At 41.4% G+C, this 18,299-nt stretch overlaps 1 protein-coding gene across 1 annotated transcript in view; it reads right to left on the reverse strand.

The window, feature by feature from the left end:
- Positions 1–9,127, reverse strand: part of plrg1 (pleiotropic regulator 1) — a 36,984-nt gene extending 27,857 nt beyond the window's left edge. Inside the window, exons 1-3 of the mRNA XM_060833092.1 lie at positions 8,974–9,127; positions 5,528–5,634; positions 1,301–1,434 (exon numbers count right to left, since the gene is read on the reverse strand). Coding sequence (XP_060689075.1) covers positions 1,301–1,434; positions 5,528–5,634; positions 8,974–8,982 — 250 coding nt within the window. The 5' untranslated portion in view covers positions 8,983–9,127. The remainder of the gene's footprint in view (positions 1–1,300; positions 1,435–5,527; positions 5,635–8,973) is intronic.
- Positions 9,128–18,299: the final 9,172 nt, after the last annotated feature.

Genomic DNA, 18,299 nt, shown 5'->3' on the forward strand with positions numbered 1-18,299 from the left:
TACATTCTTCAAATCATAACTATGGACACCTACCACCATAACATGTGAATAAATCCATTGTTCTTTTATGTATTTATTTGAGAATACTGAAACACTTCGGAAATAGTGTGTGCCACTGCTGGTCTCTACATTTGGTTCTGCCTTGTAATAGGGTCAGGTCTTATGAACTTTGCAATAGGTTAGTTCAAGGATAACTGGAAGATCAGTTTTATAGCACAAGAGCTGAACCCATGGAGGGTTTCTAAAGATGGTTTTAGAATCTATATTACAGTCTCCAAAAAAGAAATATCAGCCAGCCACAACTGATCCAGGAAGACACCCCAGCATGAACAGCTTGTGTTTCCAATGTGATTCTGGTTGCAGATCAACATTTGGGTCAATTTGTGAACACTCTTTTTCTCTGGAGTTTACCTGCCATTTGGCCAAAGGACATTTCAGATAACGCTTTGCGGAATTTTGTATCTATCTCAGAACAACAGGCTGTATGTGTGTTAGTTTCTGAGAAAAGTAATTTCACATCTTTTCAAAGTCTAATCCTTCTGTTAATAATCTTTGCTGGAGTAATTTTTGTTTGAAATACAAGTTATGCTTGTTAAGAAACCTGTCTACTCATCTTCATCAAGCAAATTGTCTTTCTGGTCTATGATACTGACCGGAATTTCTTCAAAATTAGTTCACTAATTAAGTTAAGGATTCCATAAGCTAAGATTTCTTTAAGCTAAAGTGATTTACATTCAAGTGGCAAAAAACAATAAATAGAAATGCACATTAGTTTAATTGTTGTGATACATGATCTATATTGCTGATAGTGAGAGATAATCATTTCAAGACAGATTGTAACTAACAGTGAAAGCAGAGGAAATCCATATAACCTCCAAATCTCTAAATTTCAACACAGAAGAATTTGTTTTACTAATTTCTGGGGCTGATCACTACAGTTACCAGAGCAATAAATTCTTCATTTTTTTAAACTTACAAAAACAAAATTGTTTTATTTTAGAAATTCATTTGATGCTTTTAAAGTTTTTTTCCCAAAAAAGCTACAGGCCTCAGTGAAAACTCAGTTCCTAAATGAAAAATATTTAAATTCAAGAGTTTTCTTTTATTTTCACAGTCACAGAGATCAGTTTTGAAACTGGCAACATGCTCTCATACAAATAAGTACTCTATACTCAAGATAACAAAATATGTACACCTGCAGTAGTGTACATAGGTCATAAATGACAGAATAAAATAAACATAACTAAATTCACTTCCATAAAACTGAAAATATTTCCTCTATTGTGAGTTGACTGCATACCACGATTTACGTCATAAGGTCCATGACTGTAGGAATCAGACTGTGAACTCTTCTCTCTGATTTCCTTAAGTATAGGCATATGGAGCACAGGACTATACTCTGTCTGTAGCTTCACATTCATCTTGAGTTTGTAACTGATCAAACAAGAAAAACACAAGGTCAATGAATCAATAGAAAACTATCTGAAACCGTTCTACAGCATAAATATTTTTTCACATTACAGTTCAAAGTACTTCCAAAATAAACAAAAGCAAGGAATGGTATCATAGGACAGTGATTGTTTCCTGTGTATTACTATTTCTTTCTCTTTACATCACAGTAGTGGCACTAGGGTATTTAGCTTGAGTAGAGTAGGGCAGGGTAATTTAGTTGCATCAAATAAATTTATGCCTTGCAGACACTTCTCATGTACTAAACAACTACCTGTACCAGGAGTGTTATCTGCTGGAACTCTATTTCCAGTGTGAGAATCTGAATAACATCTGGCATCACAGCAATACAGCATGGAGGAGGGAGAGCTACATGGACATTATGATCCAGGAGATAATCATTCCATACCTTAAAACTGTGCAAATAGAAAAACAAAATGAGTGATTGTTAGGGATTGAAAGCAGAACAAACAGAACTCCCATTAACTCCTAACCATTTTTCATTTCTGAATATCGATGAAGGCAATGATGGACAGTACAGTCAAAGTGAAGTAGTACAAATTCCAGTATGATTGAGTAATGCAAAACAGAGTGCTTCAGCTGGGGTATTTTCTAAGATAATTCATAGTTAGGGAGTTGGTGTGTATCTGGTCTCTGGATGTAAGTTTGCTTGCTGAGCTGGAAGGTTCATTTCCAGACGTTTTGTCACCCTACTAGGTAACATCTTCAGTGGGCCTCAGACAAAGCACTGTACATGGATCTGGTCTTTCAAACAACAGGGAGTGATTAGAGAGATGAATCTACAGTCAATGAGGCCAAAAGATAAGCCCAAAAACATTGTTAGGTAAGCGTGTATGTAACTGATTCTTGACAGTCAGATATTTCTCTCTGTAAATGGCGGCAATAATTTAAACTTGTAATGGGAGCACACAAGTACTGAATTTGTTAAATTCTATTATAACCACAAATAATCATGGTAAACCACTTCTAAACTTGAAACCAAATAAAGTACAACAAAAATAACAGATCCAGAGTTTGTCCGAAAGCTATGGCACAACAGAGTTGGTGTTTATTTGTTTGGTTCGTGGCAAGGACTTCTGAAGTAAGTAGCTGTGATTTGAAGAATTTTGGCACAGGTTTATAAGCAGAAGTCTAAGTTTTGGGCAGTATAATGCATCTGTGAGGGGAAAGTTACTGGACGCTATCAGGACGCTATCACAACTCTTAAAGTAGATACTTCAGATTTGATGCTTATTCAGAGATAGGGGGATGTGATTGCAAATGATGCAAGTATCCAGGAGGCAGTACTGAAAACAAACTCAAATCTTGCATTTGCTTTTTGAGCTTGCAACTTGTGTAGAGGAAAGTTTTAAGGTATGGAATGATTATCTCCTGGATCATAATGTCCATATAGCTCTCCCTCCTTAAGTAAGGAGAATGAACAAATTGACCACAACACCATGGCTGCTGAAGTGAGGAGAATAACAAACAACGCAGGAGTGCTGTAATAGGGGACTAGTATATTTAGCATGCACTTCAGTTTTTGCAATTGAGGGCTCAAATCCCAAAGGCTAAGCTGTATATGGCTTCAAGGCACCTTATTCTGAATGGAGAGAAACTTGGAGTGGGACAGATGAATCTAGTTCACAAGGTTCAGAACAGTACCAGTAACATAGATCAGACTCTGGAAGAGGTGTTGCTAAGGGGCTAAGGGAATGAGTAGCTGAGAGCTAAAGCAGAACTGTAAAAGTATTGATCTTTGGATTACAACCTGAACCACAAGCAAATTGGTACAGGGAGGAAAGGTCAAAAATTTGAATGTATACCTCAAAGACTGATATTCTGGGAATCTGTTAGTTCAGTAGGCTTGATGGTTGTAGAGTGACATTACACAGCACAAGTTCACCATTAACCAAGGTCACTCTGAAAGTCTTACCACCTCAACAATAACCCCTCACCTGAGGAATGGTGACCCTCAGGTTAAACTCACCACCAGCTATTTCTCCCTATAATGAGACATGACCCTTTGTGACAATGGTGACTTTTACTTTTCAAAGATTTATGTGAGAGTAATGGGTTCCAATTCATTGGAACTAACAATGGAGAAGGAAGATGTAGTGTTGGGATGGTCTTCACCTGAATCTCAATGGAATCACTGTCTTGACAAATCTCATAATGAGAACTATAGGGGAAACTTTAAGCTACAGTATTCACAAGAGAAGAGGCATGTCAAATTAAAAGGTAAGAACAAAGTAATATGACATGGGTAGTGATAAGAGTTTGAGAGGAAAGGACAGAACTTCGAAAGATAAGAGCAAACCAACACATAAGACGAATAGTATAGAACTCATAGAAAAGTGTGAAAAGATTAAATTAAATGTTGTTTATCTGAACATATGTACAACTTGCACAAGATGAATGAATTGATAGCGCAAATAGAAATGAGAATTATATGACAGCTGACAGGAGACACAAAACCATGCTGACTATCCCTATTCAGTGCTTGCCTTTCCAAATACATGTAAATCCTATCCCTCGGGATTCCCTCCAACAACTCTGTAGTTACCTGGCTTTTCCTTACCACCTTTCTTAAATAGTAGCACCACATTAGCCAACTCCTAGTCTTCCTGCATCTCACTGCAGCTATTAATGATACAAATATTTCAGCAAGGGGCCCAGCAATCACTTCCCTAGCTTCCCACAGAATTTGAGGGTACACCTGATCAGGTCCTGGGGATTTATCCACCTTTGTAATATGGACATTTCTCAACATGTCACCATTTATTTTCCCACATTCTCCGTTGTCCATGTCCTTCTCACAGTAAACACTGATGCAAAATATTCGTTTAGTATCCCTCCATCTCCTACCGCTCAATACATAGCCTGCCTGCTGATCTGTGAGAGGCCCTGTTCTCTCCCTGATTACCTTCTTGTTTTTAATGTATTTATATAATCCCTTTGGATTCTCCTTAACCCTACTTGCCAAAGCCATCTCATGTCCCCTTTTTGCCCTCTAGATTTCCCTCTTAAGTATACTCCTATTGCCTTTATACTCTTCTAAGGATTCGCTCAATCTCTGCTGTCTATATCTGACATATGTTTCCTTCTTTTTCTTGATCAAACCTTAATTTCTCTAGTGAGCAGTAGGTTGTGGTCCAACTACAATAAGCACTTTTGAAGTGAAAGCTAGGGTTTTGTGTGCAATTCAATAGGCTGACTGGCCCCTTCTGTGCCATACATTTTCTCTGTTGGGCTGGACCCTTGCTCCAGAAGTCTTAACAACACCTGCACTGATGGCCCACCACAATTTTCAAAAACAATTTGTAGTCATTTAACTTAGAAGTGTCACTGTTGTAATGTAAAACACAGCAGCCAATTTGTATACAGCAAATACTCACAGATAACTCTCTGCTATTGAACATAATTTGTTTTACTGATGCTAAATGAAGAATAAATACTAACAAGAATAATTAAAGAATTAACTCTCCTACACCTGCTTGAAATACAGATTTGGAAATTTTTATGTTCTTCTTGAAGAATGAATGGACCTTGGAGCAATGTTGAAATTAAAGGCTTGCATCTGAAAAGCTTCTTCACTGAACAGCTAGCTATCTTCTTTGCACTCAGTTCTCAGGAGTTGGTCATAAACACACTAGCTATTGACTCAAAGGTGGAAACACTTACAAACTAATCCATTGACTGAAATTGACAATACAAAAACTGGCTGTGGAATACAGAGACGTGCCATAACATATGGATGCCACGCCTCCAGATGATATGGCTGACCAGGGACAGTTTTGTGGATTTGGACAGAGTGAAGACTGCGTAGGGTTATAATATGAACAAGCGTTTTATTACAAATAAGTGGTCGAAGCAGACAAAATGAAAGCATAGTAATGGGAAATAACACAGGTTAAAGTATTTGGTAAAATATAGATCGACCCATCTTATGTGCTGGACATAAAACACTTTGAGATTTGACATCGGTTGAAATGAAGTTGGGCGCCTCTCATTGTATCTAATGAGATACTCATTCTGTTACCAAATATCATAATTCAAGATCACCAGAAGCACTCACCTTTTCTCATCTGCTGCAATAGGTTTAGCATGATCACTAACAAACATGTCATGGGTTCTTTTCAAGGATCTGAACACCAGTGTATGCACAGAGTGTTTCTGCACCTCCTATCGAAAAGAAAAAAACAATTTTAAAATATGTATGAAATTCTCATTCTGAAACAACTAATCAAACAAATAATCAAATTGAACTAAACAATAAGAAAGCAGGTGGAACCACTGAACAAAATATTCTGTATACTTAACATATTTCAACATGCCATGTAACCTTAAAAAATATCCTGCTGACACTTCAAGAAATATTATCAAAGGTTCACATGAAATATTTATCAGCACAGTGGTATTTACTTTTGGAACAGAATGAAACACCGCCTGAGAAGTTATTTCACATCTCATGAACTGCTACATGACATGCGCTGGGCAGTTTCTAGCGACAGTAGGTCCAAATCACAAAACACTCCCAAGTCATTGAAAAATGTTTGGAAAAAGGTGAAAGTAGCAGTAATTCTGGATACCAAACACCTCCAAACCATTACATTCTCACTTTCTCGGATTCTGTGTACAGTTAAAGCATTGCTGGGGTAGTCAGAAATAGCTTTATTCTTCCTCTGATCATCATTTTGCTAACTGAAAATGCTCAATACTACCAGTGTAGAGTTCTGTGCAATTGGAATTCATTCCTCAACACTTACTTTCCAAATTTTAACAAGCACCATATATAATTAAAGCATGGAAACAAAACACTCTCCAGCTTGTAAGAATACAAGAACTAGGAAGAGTAGGCCATATGGCTCCTCGAGCCTGCTACACTATTCAATAAGATCATGGCTACTCCCATCTTGGTCTCATCTCATTCCAACAATTCTTGACCCTGCAATTCCCACCATATTAGTTCCAGACTCCATCCCCACCTTAAATACAGTCAACGACATTGAATCCAGAGTGTTCGCAGGAAGATTATTTAAAAGATTCACAAAGCCGTGTGGGCGGCACGGTGGCACAGTGATTAGCACTGCTGCCTCACAGCGCCAGAGACCTGGGTTCAATTCCCGCCTCAGGCGACTGACTGTGTGGAGTTTCCTCTGGGTGCTCTGGTTTCCTCCCACAGTCACAAAGATGTGTGGGTCAGGTGAATTGGCCATGCTAAATTGCCTGTAGTGTTAGATAAGGGATAAAAGTAGGGGTATGGGTGGGTTGCGCTTCAGTGGGTCAGTGTGGACTTGTTGGGCCGAAGGGCCTGTTTCCACACTGTAAGTAATCTAATCTAATCTAAATCCCTACAGAAGTAACCTCATCTCAATTTTATATAAGTGTTATTTTATTTTAAACATTCAGCACTTTCAAGTTCTCTCATGACAGTACACTGCAAATGAGTAATAGTGTACAGTGCTGGTTAACTGAGAACCTAATACTATAGTCTAATACATATTTTGCCAAAAAAATTGTAATTTTGCTTAAAAAACTTCCAAGCCTTAAACTTTAACATATGTATCTTTTGTGAAGGAAACTAAAATTAAATGCTCACTTCATGTTACCACCTCATGCTTTGTGCTCATGTCTACTCATTTCTTATTAAGCACATAGTTTATGGTTACAAGTCTTCTGTGACCCCTTCATGCAAAGGTTAAGGTGTCTCTAATTAAAGCATGGGATACACTAGAGTTGTTCAATAATAAAACACCAATTAACTAATTAACAGAACTCACAAGCTAAAATTCAAAGTTCTGCAGCAAGATCAGAGAAGTTATGGTACAATGGAATGTCTCCCTCATATTGAGAAATTTGCCTAGTAGCATATATACTCCAGAATTCTGACAGCATATTCTCAAGATCATACATTTGAAGAGTCATAGAATTAGGAAATTATAAATAACACAGGAGCAGGAAATTTGTCTGATATAAATGATCTTCCACAAAATGAGCAGTTCTGATCCTGCACCCCTGCTACTATTCCGATGTATTTTCCTAAAAGAAAGTGAAGACTGCAGATACTGGAGATCAGAGTCAAAAATTGTGGGGGTGGAAAAGCATAGCCAATCAAGCAGCATCAGAGGAGCAGGAGAATCGACATTTCGAACGTAAGCTCTTCATCAGGAATGCTCGAAACATCGACTCTCCTGTTCCTTGGATGCTGCCTGACCACTTGTGCTTTTCCAGCACCACACAATGTATTTTCCTGCATTACTTTCTCACTCTCACAAGTGCCCATTCTTAATTAACATTCATGCGGTGTCCTTTATTGAATATTGCATTGCATAATCGTATAAGCCTCCCATAAGTCACTTCATCTACTCTCCATCATTCTATACACCTCAAATATGCAAAGTTTCCATCAGCTCTGTTTCATCCTTTTAAGCTTTAAACAACTCAATAACAGCCTATGGTTTCCTCTATTTTAACAAAAGCAAGTACGAATGGTCAAGTTCTTTCACATATACATGGACACCTGAAACAAGACTCATTCGAACAGAACTTAATTTACAATGAAAGACAGAAGGGCGAGTGGGGAATGCAACAATATTCTGTGGGCAGCACGGTAGCAGCAGGCAGGACACTGCTGTCTCACAGAGGCAGAGGCCCGGGTTCAATTCCCGCCTCAGGCGACTGTGTGGAGTTTGCACATTCTCCCCGTGTCTGCATGGGTTTCCTCCGGACGCTCCGGTTTCCTCCCACAATTCAAAAATGTGCAGGTTAGGTGAATTGACCATGCTAAATTGCCCATAGTGTTAGGTGAAGGGGTAAATGTAGGGGAAGAGGTGTGAGTGTGTTGCACTTTGGCGGGTCGGTGTGGACTTATTGGGCTGAAGGGCCTGTTTCCACACTGTGAGTAATCTAAAACAAAATCTGTAATTACACAGCTGATCAAAACCAAAATATGAATTATTCAAGTAGCTATGCTGGGTAAGAGATCACTTCATTGAAGCGCATTTTTAAAGGTATTTGAATGGATAATTGCCAGATATGGAGGGACGATATTATACTGCATTTGATCATCATACATTTCCCCTTTTTAATATTGGGACTCTGTAGAGCATTTCAACCTCCCTCTTTTTTGTACAGCTTCCCTAAAATTACCCTTGTGCATTTTCCTCAGCAACTTGATTGAGAGGGACCCCCCACCATCCCCCCACTTCACTGTGCAGGGTGCTCTCTCTTTGGCCCATTCACTTGACCGGCACATGTCTGTGGGAGTGTGGGAGTAAACTCACACAGACACGGGGAGTATGTGCAAACTCCTCACAGACAGTCACCCGAGGCTGGAATCGAACCTGGGACCCTGGTGCTGTGAGGCAGCAGTGCTGACCACTGAGGGTCTTCCCGCCTCCCCATCACTGGGCAGGGTAACCCCCAGGCGGGAAGGCTCAGTCCTTCCCTGCCAGGAGCAGCTCGGAGACCGGCACCGAACTCCCTTCTCCCTGGTCCGGAACACAACCCGAGCAGCCGCACCTCCACCATGGCCGCAGCACGAGCCGCTTTTCAAAAGCGGGCCTCCGGATTCCAGCAGAAACCGCCGCCTCCCCGCGTGAGCGGCCTTCCTCCCCGATCACACACAGCGGCGCTCGCTTGGCCACCCAGCCGGGGGACGGACGGAATTGGAAGAGAGGCCCGCTTGCGGGATTGTCTACCCGCCCGCGACAGCGCCACTGTCTCTGTGCGGCCACAGACTGTATTGACCGACACGCGATCTGAGCATGCGCAGTGCGGTCTTGAAGCGAGAAGTGGCGGAGAAACCAACTGCCGGCTCGGCTGGCTGGAGCAGGTGGCCTGCTTCAACGGGACGCTTTAGAAACACTCAGTGTGGACTTCAGGCTCCAGATCTGATTGTTGCGGTTCGGCTGTTACCCCGAGCGGGATCAGTTCCAGGTTTTATTCAGAAAACAGGCCCCGAGTTAATGGCTGTTCGGGCTCGGGCCCGGGCCCGCCATGTTGGTGAGGGCACAGCGCTGTAAAGCGCATGCGCGGCCATTCCCAAAACCCACAGGAACAATGAATACTGGGCAGAGTGTGGGCAAACCCAGCAGGAGGCAGTCAGCAACAACTGCTATGGAAAACAAATCCCAATGCACTTCACAGGAAACCAAGGTCTTGTACGGAGCCCACATGAGGTGGTCGAGGGACAGATATCCAAACAGTTTGGAAATGAAGGAGGAGAAGGTGAGGACTGCAGATGCTGGAGTACCAGAGTTGAAAAATGTGGTGCTGGAAAAACACAGCAGGGATGCTGCCTGGCCTGCAGTGTTTTTCCAGCACCACATTTTTCAACTCAGTTTGGAAATGAAGTAAGTTTAAAGAAGCAAATGGAGATACAGGAAGGGAATTCCAGATCTTGGGGCTGAGGCAGCTGAAGGTGCAGCCACCAATGATAGAGCATTGGGAATGTGTAGTAAACTGGAATTGAAACAGCCTACATATCTAGGATAGGGAAATTACAGAGATAAAGATGGGGGAAACCATGGGAGTAATCTGATGACAAGGATGAGAATATTAAAGTCTGGATGCTGCTTGAATGGGCACCAGTGTAGGTCAGTGAGCATAGAATTAACAGAGGAATGAAACTTATTGCAAAGTACCAACAGCAAAGTATTAGATGGCTTCAAGTTTACAAAGGGTAGAATGAGAAAGATCACTGAGCACAGCAGTGAAGTGTTTGAGCCTGGGAGGTAAGGATGATGTAGGTTTCAGCAGCAACTACACTGAGATAGGGACAGAGAATGAGATGACAGAGGTGGATACTGCCAGTCTTAGTTATGACACAGATATGACATCAGCAGCTCCCCTCAGAATCAAAAGCAACAACAAAATTGTGAACAGCCTGACCAAATCTAGAAGAGTAAAAAGGGAGAGGGATGGAGGCAGTAGGTCAGGAATGAAGGTTGGAGCAAGGACTGGAAATAATGGCTTAATTCATCTCTGTATTTAATTGTAGTTAATTTATCAGCATGAAGAGAGTCAGCAGGGGGATGGGAAACTGAATTGTCGCTCCAGGTAACAGGAGGTTGGGAGTAGTAAGGTCATAAATAAGGTTTCAAAGTTGCAAGAGTGTACTGGCAGGCAGGAAGGTGGTCAAAGTGTGTCTACTTCAATGCCAGGTGCACCCAGAATAAGGTGGGTGAACTTACAGTGTAGGTTGGTACCTGGGACTCCGATGTTTGGTCATTTTGGAGACATGGAGAGAGAAGGGTAAGAAATGGTTGTTGTAGGTTCTGGGATTTAGATGTTCCTATAAGAACAGAAAAGGTGGTAAAGGGGGGGGGGGGTGGCATTGTTAGTCAAAGACCAGTATTATGGTGGCAGAAAGGACGCTTGATGAGGACTCATCTACTGAGTTAGTATGGGCTGAGGTTAGAAACAGGAAAGGAGAGGTCACCCTGTTGGGAGTTTTCTATAGGCCTTCAAAAAGTTCCAGAGATGTGGAGGAAAGAATTGCAAAGATGTTTCTGGATAGGAGTGAAAGTGACAAGGTAGTTATTATGGGGGACTTTAACTTTCCAAATATTGACTGGAAACATTGTAGTTAGAGTGCTTTAGATGGGTCAGTTTTTGTCCAACCTGTGCAAGAGGGTTTTCTGACACGGTATGTCGATGGGCCCAACAAGAGGTGAGGCCACATTGGATTTGATACTGGGTAATGAACCTGTTAGTTTTGGACGTAGGTGAGCACTTTGATGATAGTGATCACAATGCGGTTACGTTTACTTTAGCAATAAGAAGATATAGGTAGAGACCGAAAAGCAAGAGTTATAACTGGGGGAAACGCAATTATGAAGCAATTAGACATGATTCAGAATGTATAGGATAGAGAAGGAAATTGCAGGGGATGGGCACAATTGAAATGTGGAGCTTGTTCAAGGAACAGCTATTCGTGTCCTTGATAAGTATGTCCCTGTCAGGCATGTGGAAGTGGTCGAGTAAGGGAGCATGGTTTACTAAAAAAGTTGAATCTCTTGTCAAGAGAAAGAAGCAGGCTTATATAAAGTTGAGATTTGAAAGCTCAGTTAGGGTGCTTAAGACTTACAAGTTAGCAAGGAAAGACCTAAAGAGAGAGTTAAGGGCCAGAGGGGACATGAAAAGTCATTGGCAGGTAGGATCAAGGAAAGCCAAAAAGTTTTCTACAGGTATCTCAGGAATAAAAGAATGACTAGAGTAAGATTAAGGACAGTAGTGGGAAATTGTGCGTGGAGTCAAAGGAAATAGGAGAGACACTAAATGAATATTTTTTGTCAGTATTCACACTGGAAAAAGACAATATTGTCGAGGAAAATGCTGAGATACAGGCTATTAATCTAGATAGGATTGAGGTTCATAAGTAGGAGGTGTTAGCAATTCTGGAAAGTGTGAAAATAGTTCAGTCCCCTGGGCTGGATGGGGTTTATTCTCGGATTCTCTGGGAAGCCAGGGAGGAGATTGCAGAATGTTTGGCTTTGATCTTTATGTCATAGTTGTCCACAGGAATAGTACCAGAAATCTGAAGGATAGCAAATGTTGTTCCCTTGTTCAAGAAGGGGAGTAGAGACAACCCTTGTAATTATAGACTAGTGAACCTTACTTTGGTTGTGGAAAAGATTATAAGAGATAGGATTTATAATCATCTAGAAGGCAATAATTTGATTAGGGATATTCAACACGGTTTTGTGAAGGGTAGGTTTTGCCTCACAAACCTTTTTGAGTTCTTTGAGAAGGTGACCAAACAAGTGGATGAGGGTAAAACAGTTCATATTGAGTATATGAATTTCAGTAAGGCATTTGATAAGGTTCCCCACAATAGGCTATTGCAGAAAATATGCAGGTATGGAATTGAGGGTGATTTAGCAGATTCGATCAGGAATTGGCTAGCTGAAAGAAGACAAAGGTGGTGATTGATGGGAAATGTTCATCCTGGAGTTGTTACCAGTGGTATACTGCAAGCATCTTTTTTTGGGGCCACTGCTGTTTGTCATTTTTATGAATGACCTGCATGAGGGCGTAGAGTATGGATTAGTAAATTTGCAGGTGACACTAAGGTTGATGGAGTTATGGACAGTGTCAAAGGATGTTGCAGGTTACAGAGAGACATAAATAAGCTGTAGAGCTAGGCTGAGAGGTGGTAAATGGAGTTTATTGCAGAAAAGTGGGAGGTGATTCACTTTGGAAGAAATAACAGGAATTCAGAATACTGGGTGAATGGTAAGATTCTTGGTAGTGTCGATGAGCAGAGAGATCTTGGTGCCCTTGTACACAGATCGCTGAAAGTTGCCACCTAGGTTGATAGGGTTGCTAAGAAGGCATATGGTATGTTAGCTTTTATTGGTAGAGTTTCAGAGACATGATCACCCAGCCCTCTAGGAGAATGCAAACTCCACTGGTCACAGGTCTCCAGTCTGAAAAACAACCCTCCACCACCACCTTCTGTCTTCTACCTTTGAGCCAGTTCGGTATCCAAATGGCTAGTTCTCCCAGTATTCGGCGTGACCTAACCTTGCTAATCAGTCTCCCATGGGGAACCTTGTCGAATGCCTTATTGAAATCCATATAGATCACATCTACAGCTCTGCCCTCATCAATCCTCTTTGTTACTTCCACAAAAAACTCAATCAAGTTTGTGAGACATGATTTCCCATGCACAAAGCCACGTTGAATATCCCTAATCAGTCCTTGCCATTCCAAATACATGTATACCCTGTTCCTCAGACTTCCCTCCTACAACTTGCCTACCACCGAAGTCAAGCTCACTGGTTTGTAGTTCTCTGGCTTGACCTTACCTCCCTTCTTAAACAATGGCACCACATTAGCCAACCTCCAGTCTTCCAGCACCTCACCTGTGACTATCGATGATACAAATATTTCAGCAAGAGGCCCAGCAATCACCTCTCTAGCTTCCCACAGAGTTCTAGGGTACACTTGATCAGGTCCTGGTGATTTATCTACCTTTATGCATTTCAAGACATCCAGCACTTCCTCCTCTGTAATCTGGACACTTTGCAAGATGTCACCATCTATTTCCCTACAGTCTATATCTTCCATATCATTTTCCACAGTAAATGCTGATGCAAAATTCTCATTTAGTATTTCCCCCCCCCCATTTTCTGCGGCTCCACACAAAGGCTGATCTTTGAGGGGCCCTATTCTCTCCCTAGTTACCCTTTTGTCATTAATGTATTTGTAAAAACTCTTTGGATTCTCCTTAATTCTATTTGCCAAAGCTATCTCATGTCCCCTTTTTGCCCTCCTGATTTCACTCTTAAGTATACTCCTACTGCCCTTATACTCTTCTAAGGATTCACTCAATCTATTCTGTCTATACCTTACATATGCTCCCTTCTTTTTCTGAACCAAACCCTCAATTTCTTTAGTCATCCAGCATTCCCTATACTTACCAGCCTTTCCTTTCACCCTGACAGGAATATACTTTCTCTGGATTCTCGTTATCTCATTTCTGAAGGCTTCCCATTTTCCAGCAGTCTCTTTATCTGTGAACATCTATCCTCAACCAGCTTTCGAAAGTTCTTGCCTAATACCGTCAAAATTGACCTTTCTCCAATTTAGAACTTCAACTTTTAATCTGGTCTATCATTTTCCATCATTATTTTAAAACGAATAGAATTATGGTCACTGGCCCCAAAGTGTTCCCCACTGACACCTCAGTCACTTGCCCTGCCTTATTTCCCAAGAGTAGGTCAAGATTTGCACATTCTCTAGTAGGTACATCCACATACTGAATCAGAAATGTTTGTTGAACACACTTAACAAATGCCTCTCCATCTAAACCCTTAACAGTATGGCAGTCCCAGTCAATGTTTGGAAAGTTAAAATCCCCTACCAAAACCAGATAGCTGAGATCTTCTTACAAGTTTGTTTCTCAGTTTCCCTCTGACTATTAGGGGGTCTATAATACAATCCCAGTAAGGTTATCATTCCTTTCTTATTTCTCAATTCCACCCAAATAACTTCCCTGGATGTTTTTCTGGGAATATCCTCCCTCAGCACAGCTGTAATGCTACCCTTTATCAAAAATGCTACCTCCCCCTCACCCCCTCTCTTGCCTCCCTTTCTATCCTTCCTGTAGCATTTGAATCCTGGAACATTTAGCTACCAGTCCTGCCCATCCCTGAGCCATGTTTCTGTAATTGCTATGATATCCCAGTCCCGTGTTCCTAACCATGCCCTGAGTTCATCTGCCTTCCCTGTTCGGCCCCTTGCATTGAAATAAATGCAGTTTAATTTATTAGTCCTACCTTGTCCCTGCCTGCCCTGACTGTTTGACTCACTTCTGTTCTCAGCTGTACCAGTCTCAGATTGATCTCTTTCCTCACTATCTCCCTGGGTCCCACCCCCACCTTACTAGTTTAAATCCTCCCAAGCAGCTCTAGCAAATTTCCCTGCCAGTATATTAGTCCCCTTCCAATTTAGGTGCAATCCATCCTTCATGTACAGGTCACTTCTATCCCAAAAGAGATTCCAATGAACCAAAAATGTGAATCCTTCTCCCATACACCAGTCCTCAGCCATGCATTCATCTGCTCTATCCTCCTATTCCTGTCCTCACTAGTTCATAGCACCGAGAGTAATCTAGATATTATTACTCTCGAGGACCTCCTTTTTAAATTCCTGCCTAACTCTTTGTAATCTCCCTTCAGAATCTCAGCCTTTTCCCTTCCTATGTCATTGGTTCCAAAGTGGACAATGATCTCTTGCTGGCCCCCTCCCCCGTGAGAACATTCTGCACCCTCTCTGAGACATCCTTGATCCTGGCACCAGGGAAGCAACACACCACTCTGCTTTTTTGCTGCTGGCCACAGCAACGTCCGTCTGTACCTCGAACTAGAGAATCCCCTAACACAATTGATCTCTTGGAACCCGAGGTACCCCTCATTGCATTAGAGCCAGTCTCAATTCCAGAAACTTGGCTGTTTGTGCTATGTTCCCCTGAGAATCCATCACCCCTACATTTTCCAAAACAGCATACCTGTTTGAAATGGGTAGATCCACAAACGACTCCTGCACCAGCTACCTACCTCTCTTACATTTCCTGGAGTTAACCCATCTATGTGACTGTATCTGAGACTTTCCCCCCTTCCTATAACTGCTATCCATCACATACTGTTGCTGTTGCAAATTCCTCATTGTTTCGAACTGTCTTTCCAACCGATCCATTTGATCTGATAAAGTTCGCAGCCAACAGCATTTATGACAGTGATAATCCGCAGTAACCCTTAAACTCTGTTTAAACTCCCACATCTGACAAGCAGTACATATCACTGTACTAAAGGCCATTTTTGCTCCTTCACAATCTACAGGCCCAGAAATTAACACCATCTTATTGCTCTACAAACACTGCTCCCGGTTAACTTAATAGTTATGGCTTATATTTTAAGTTTAATCAAGAGACATATCTCCAAAAACATATAATCAAGAAAGAACCCACTCTACTCACTACTGCAGATTTCCTGTAGGCCACATTTAAAACAACGATTAACTTATCTGATTCTGTGCTGTGAACTTCACCCAACAGTTGCTCCAAGATCAGTTGTGAATTTCACTGTTGTTAATTTTCCCAGACGCACTCGATGTCCAACAATACATGAATTAAAATGGCAAAGGCAGTAACTGTGCAGGTTTTCTCTCTCTCTCTCCCCTGCACTGACCTCACCATGTGCTTCCTTTGTCTGTTCTTCTCCCTTTTAAAACTGCTGTTGTTTTGACTTTTTTTTTCAAAGTTCCAAAACAATGCAACAGTATATAAAACAGTAATTGCTGCTCATGGAATTTGAGGAAATCACCTCCAGTACCTAAAAAAGGAGCAGCTGTTACATCTTGGATTACCCAGAATCCTTTAAAGGGATTTGAGGGGCAACATTTTCACGCAGAGGATTGTGCATGTATGGAATGAGCTGACAGAGGAAGTGTAGAGACTGGTATAATTGCAGCATTTAAAAGGCATCCAGATGGGTATATGAATGGGAGGAGTTTAAAGAGATATGGGCCAAGTGCTGGCAAATAGAATTAGATTAGGTTAGGATATCTGGTCGGCATGGACGAGTTGGACCGAAGGGTCTTTTTCTGTGCTGTACATGACTATGACTATGACTTTACGACACGGACCGCTGTTCTCTATAATAATGAAAGGGATTTCTACTCTCTGTAAGAAAGACAAAAACTGCTGTTCACTATAATAAAGACACGGATAGCAGTTTTCTATCACAACAGCAAGGTCTTACGTCTGGCCACACTAATAAACACAGGGACAGCTGGTCTCTTCAAGGAAGTCAGAAATTGCTGTTCTCTACAATGAAGACAAAGATATTGGATATGGGAGGGAAGAAGTCTGCCAGGCAGAAACTCAAGCAGACACTGGAAGAATGCGGAATCTGCACACAGACAGTAATTTGAGGGTGGAATTGAGCAGGGGTCCCTGGTACTGTGAGGTAGCAGCGCTAGCCACTGAGCCACTATGCCACCCTGTTCTCTGTAGCAAAGGCAGTAACTGCCACTCTCGATAATAATGACAGGGACTGTGGTCACTGTAATAAACACATAACAATAGATTGCTGCTCCCTGCAATAAACACAGCGGTTGTTGTCTATAATAAAGCCAAGGACTGCTGTTGTCAAAAATGAAAATAAGGATTGCTGTTTGTAATAACAGCAGGGCCTGCTGTTCACTGTAATGTACTCAGACTGCCGTTCTCTACAGGAAACACTGGTACTGTTTTCTCTGTAATAAATTCAGGAACTGTGATATACACAGACACTGCAGTTCTCTATAATAAAGTCAGGGACTGTAGCTCTCTATGACAGGGATAGGATTTGCTGTTCTCGAAAGCAACGACAGGGACTGCTATTTTCTATAGAAAAATTAAGGATTGCTGTTACATACAAGAACCACAGGTACTGCTGTTCTCTGTAATAAAGACAGAGACTGCTATTCACTCTAACATACACAGGGACTGTTGTTCACTCTATTATACGTAGGGACTGCTGTTTTCTATAATAAAGACGGTTACTGCTATTCTGTATAATAAAGACAAGAACTGGTGTTCTCTAAAATAAAGGCAGAGGCTGCTGTTTACTGTAATATATGCAGGGACTGCTATAGAGTCATACAGTTATGAAGATGTACAGCACAGAAACAGACCTTTCGGTCCAACTTGTCCATGTTTACCAGAAATCCTAAACTAATCTAATTCTATTTTCCAGCACTTAGTTCATATTCCTCTATTTATATTCCTATTCAGATGCTTTTGAAATGTTGTAATTGTACTAGCCTCCCCCACTTCCTCTGGCAGCTCATTCCATACACACACTACCCTCTGTGAGAAAAAGTTGCCCTTTAGGTACCTTTAAAATTTTTCCCCTCTCACCCTAAACCTATGTCCTCCAGCTCTGGACACCCTCACCCCAGAGAAAAGACTTTCTCTATTTATCCTACCCATGCCCCTCATGATTTTATAAACCTCTATAAGATCACCCCTCAGCCTCTGATGCTCCAGGGAAAACAGGCCCAGCCTATTCAGCCTCTCCCTATAGCTCAAACCCTCAATTCCTGGCCAACCTCTTCTGAACCCTTTCAAGTTTCACAACATCCTTCTGATAGGAAGGAGACCAGAATTGCACACAATATTCCAAAAGTGCCCTAACCAATGTCCTGTACAGCCGCAACATGACCTCCGAATGGTCCTATACCCAATGTTCTGACCAATAAAGGAAAATATATCAAATATCATTACATGTATAAGCCTGCCCTGATTTGCCTTTTCAAAATGCAGCACCTCATATTTATCTCCATTAAACTCCATC

The sequence above is a fragment of the Hemiscyllium ocellatum genome, chromosome 1, assembly GCF_020745735.1.
Source record: "Hemiscyllium ocellatum isolate sHemOce1 chromosome 1, sHemOce1.pat.X.cur, whole genome shotgun sequence".
Taxonomy (NCBI): domain Eukaryota; kingdom Metazoa; phylum Chordata; class Chondrichthyes; order Orectolobiformes; family Hemiscylliidae; genus Hemiscyllium; species Hemiscyllium ocellatum.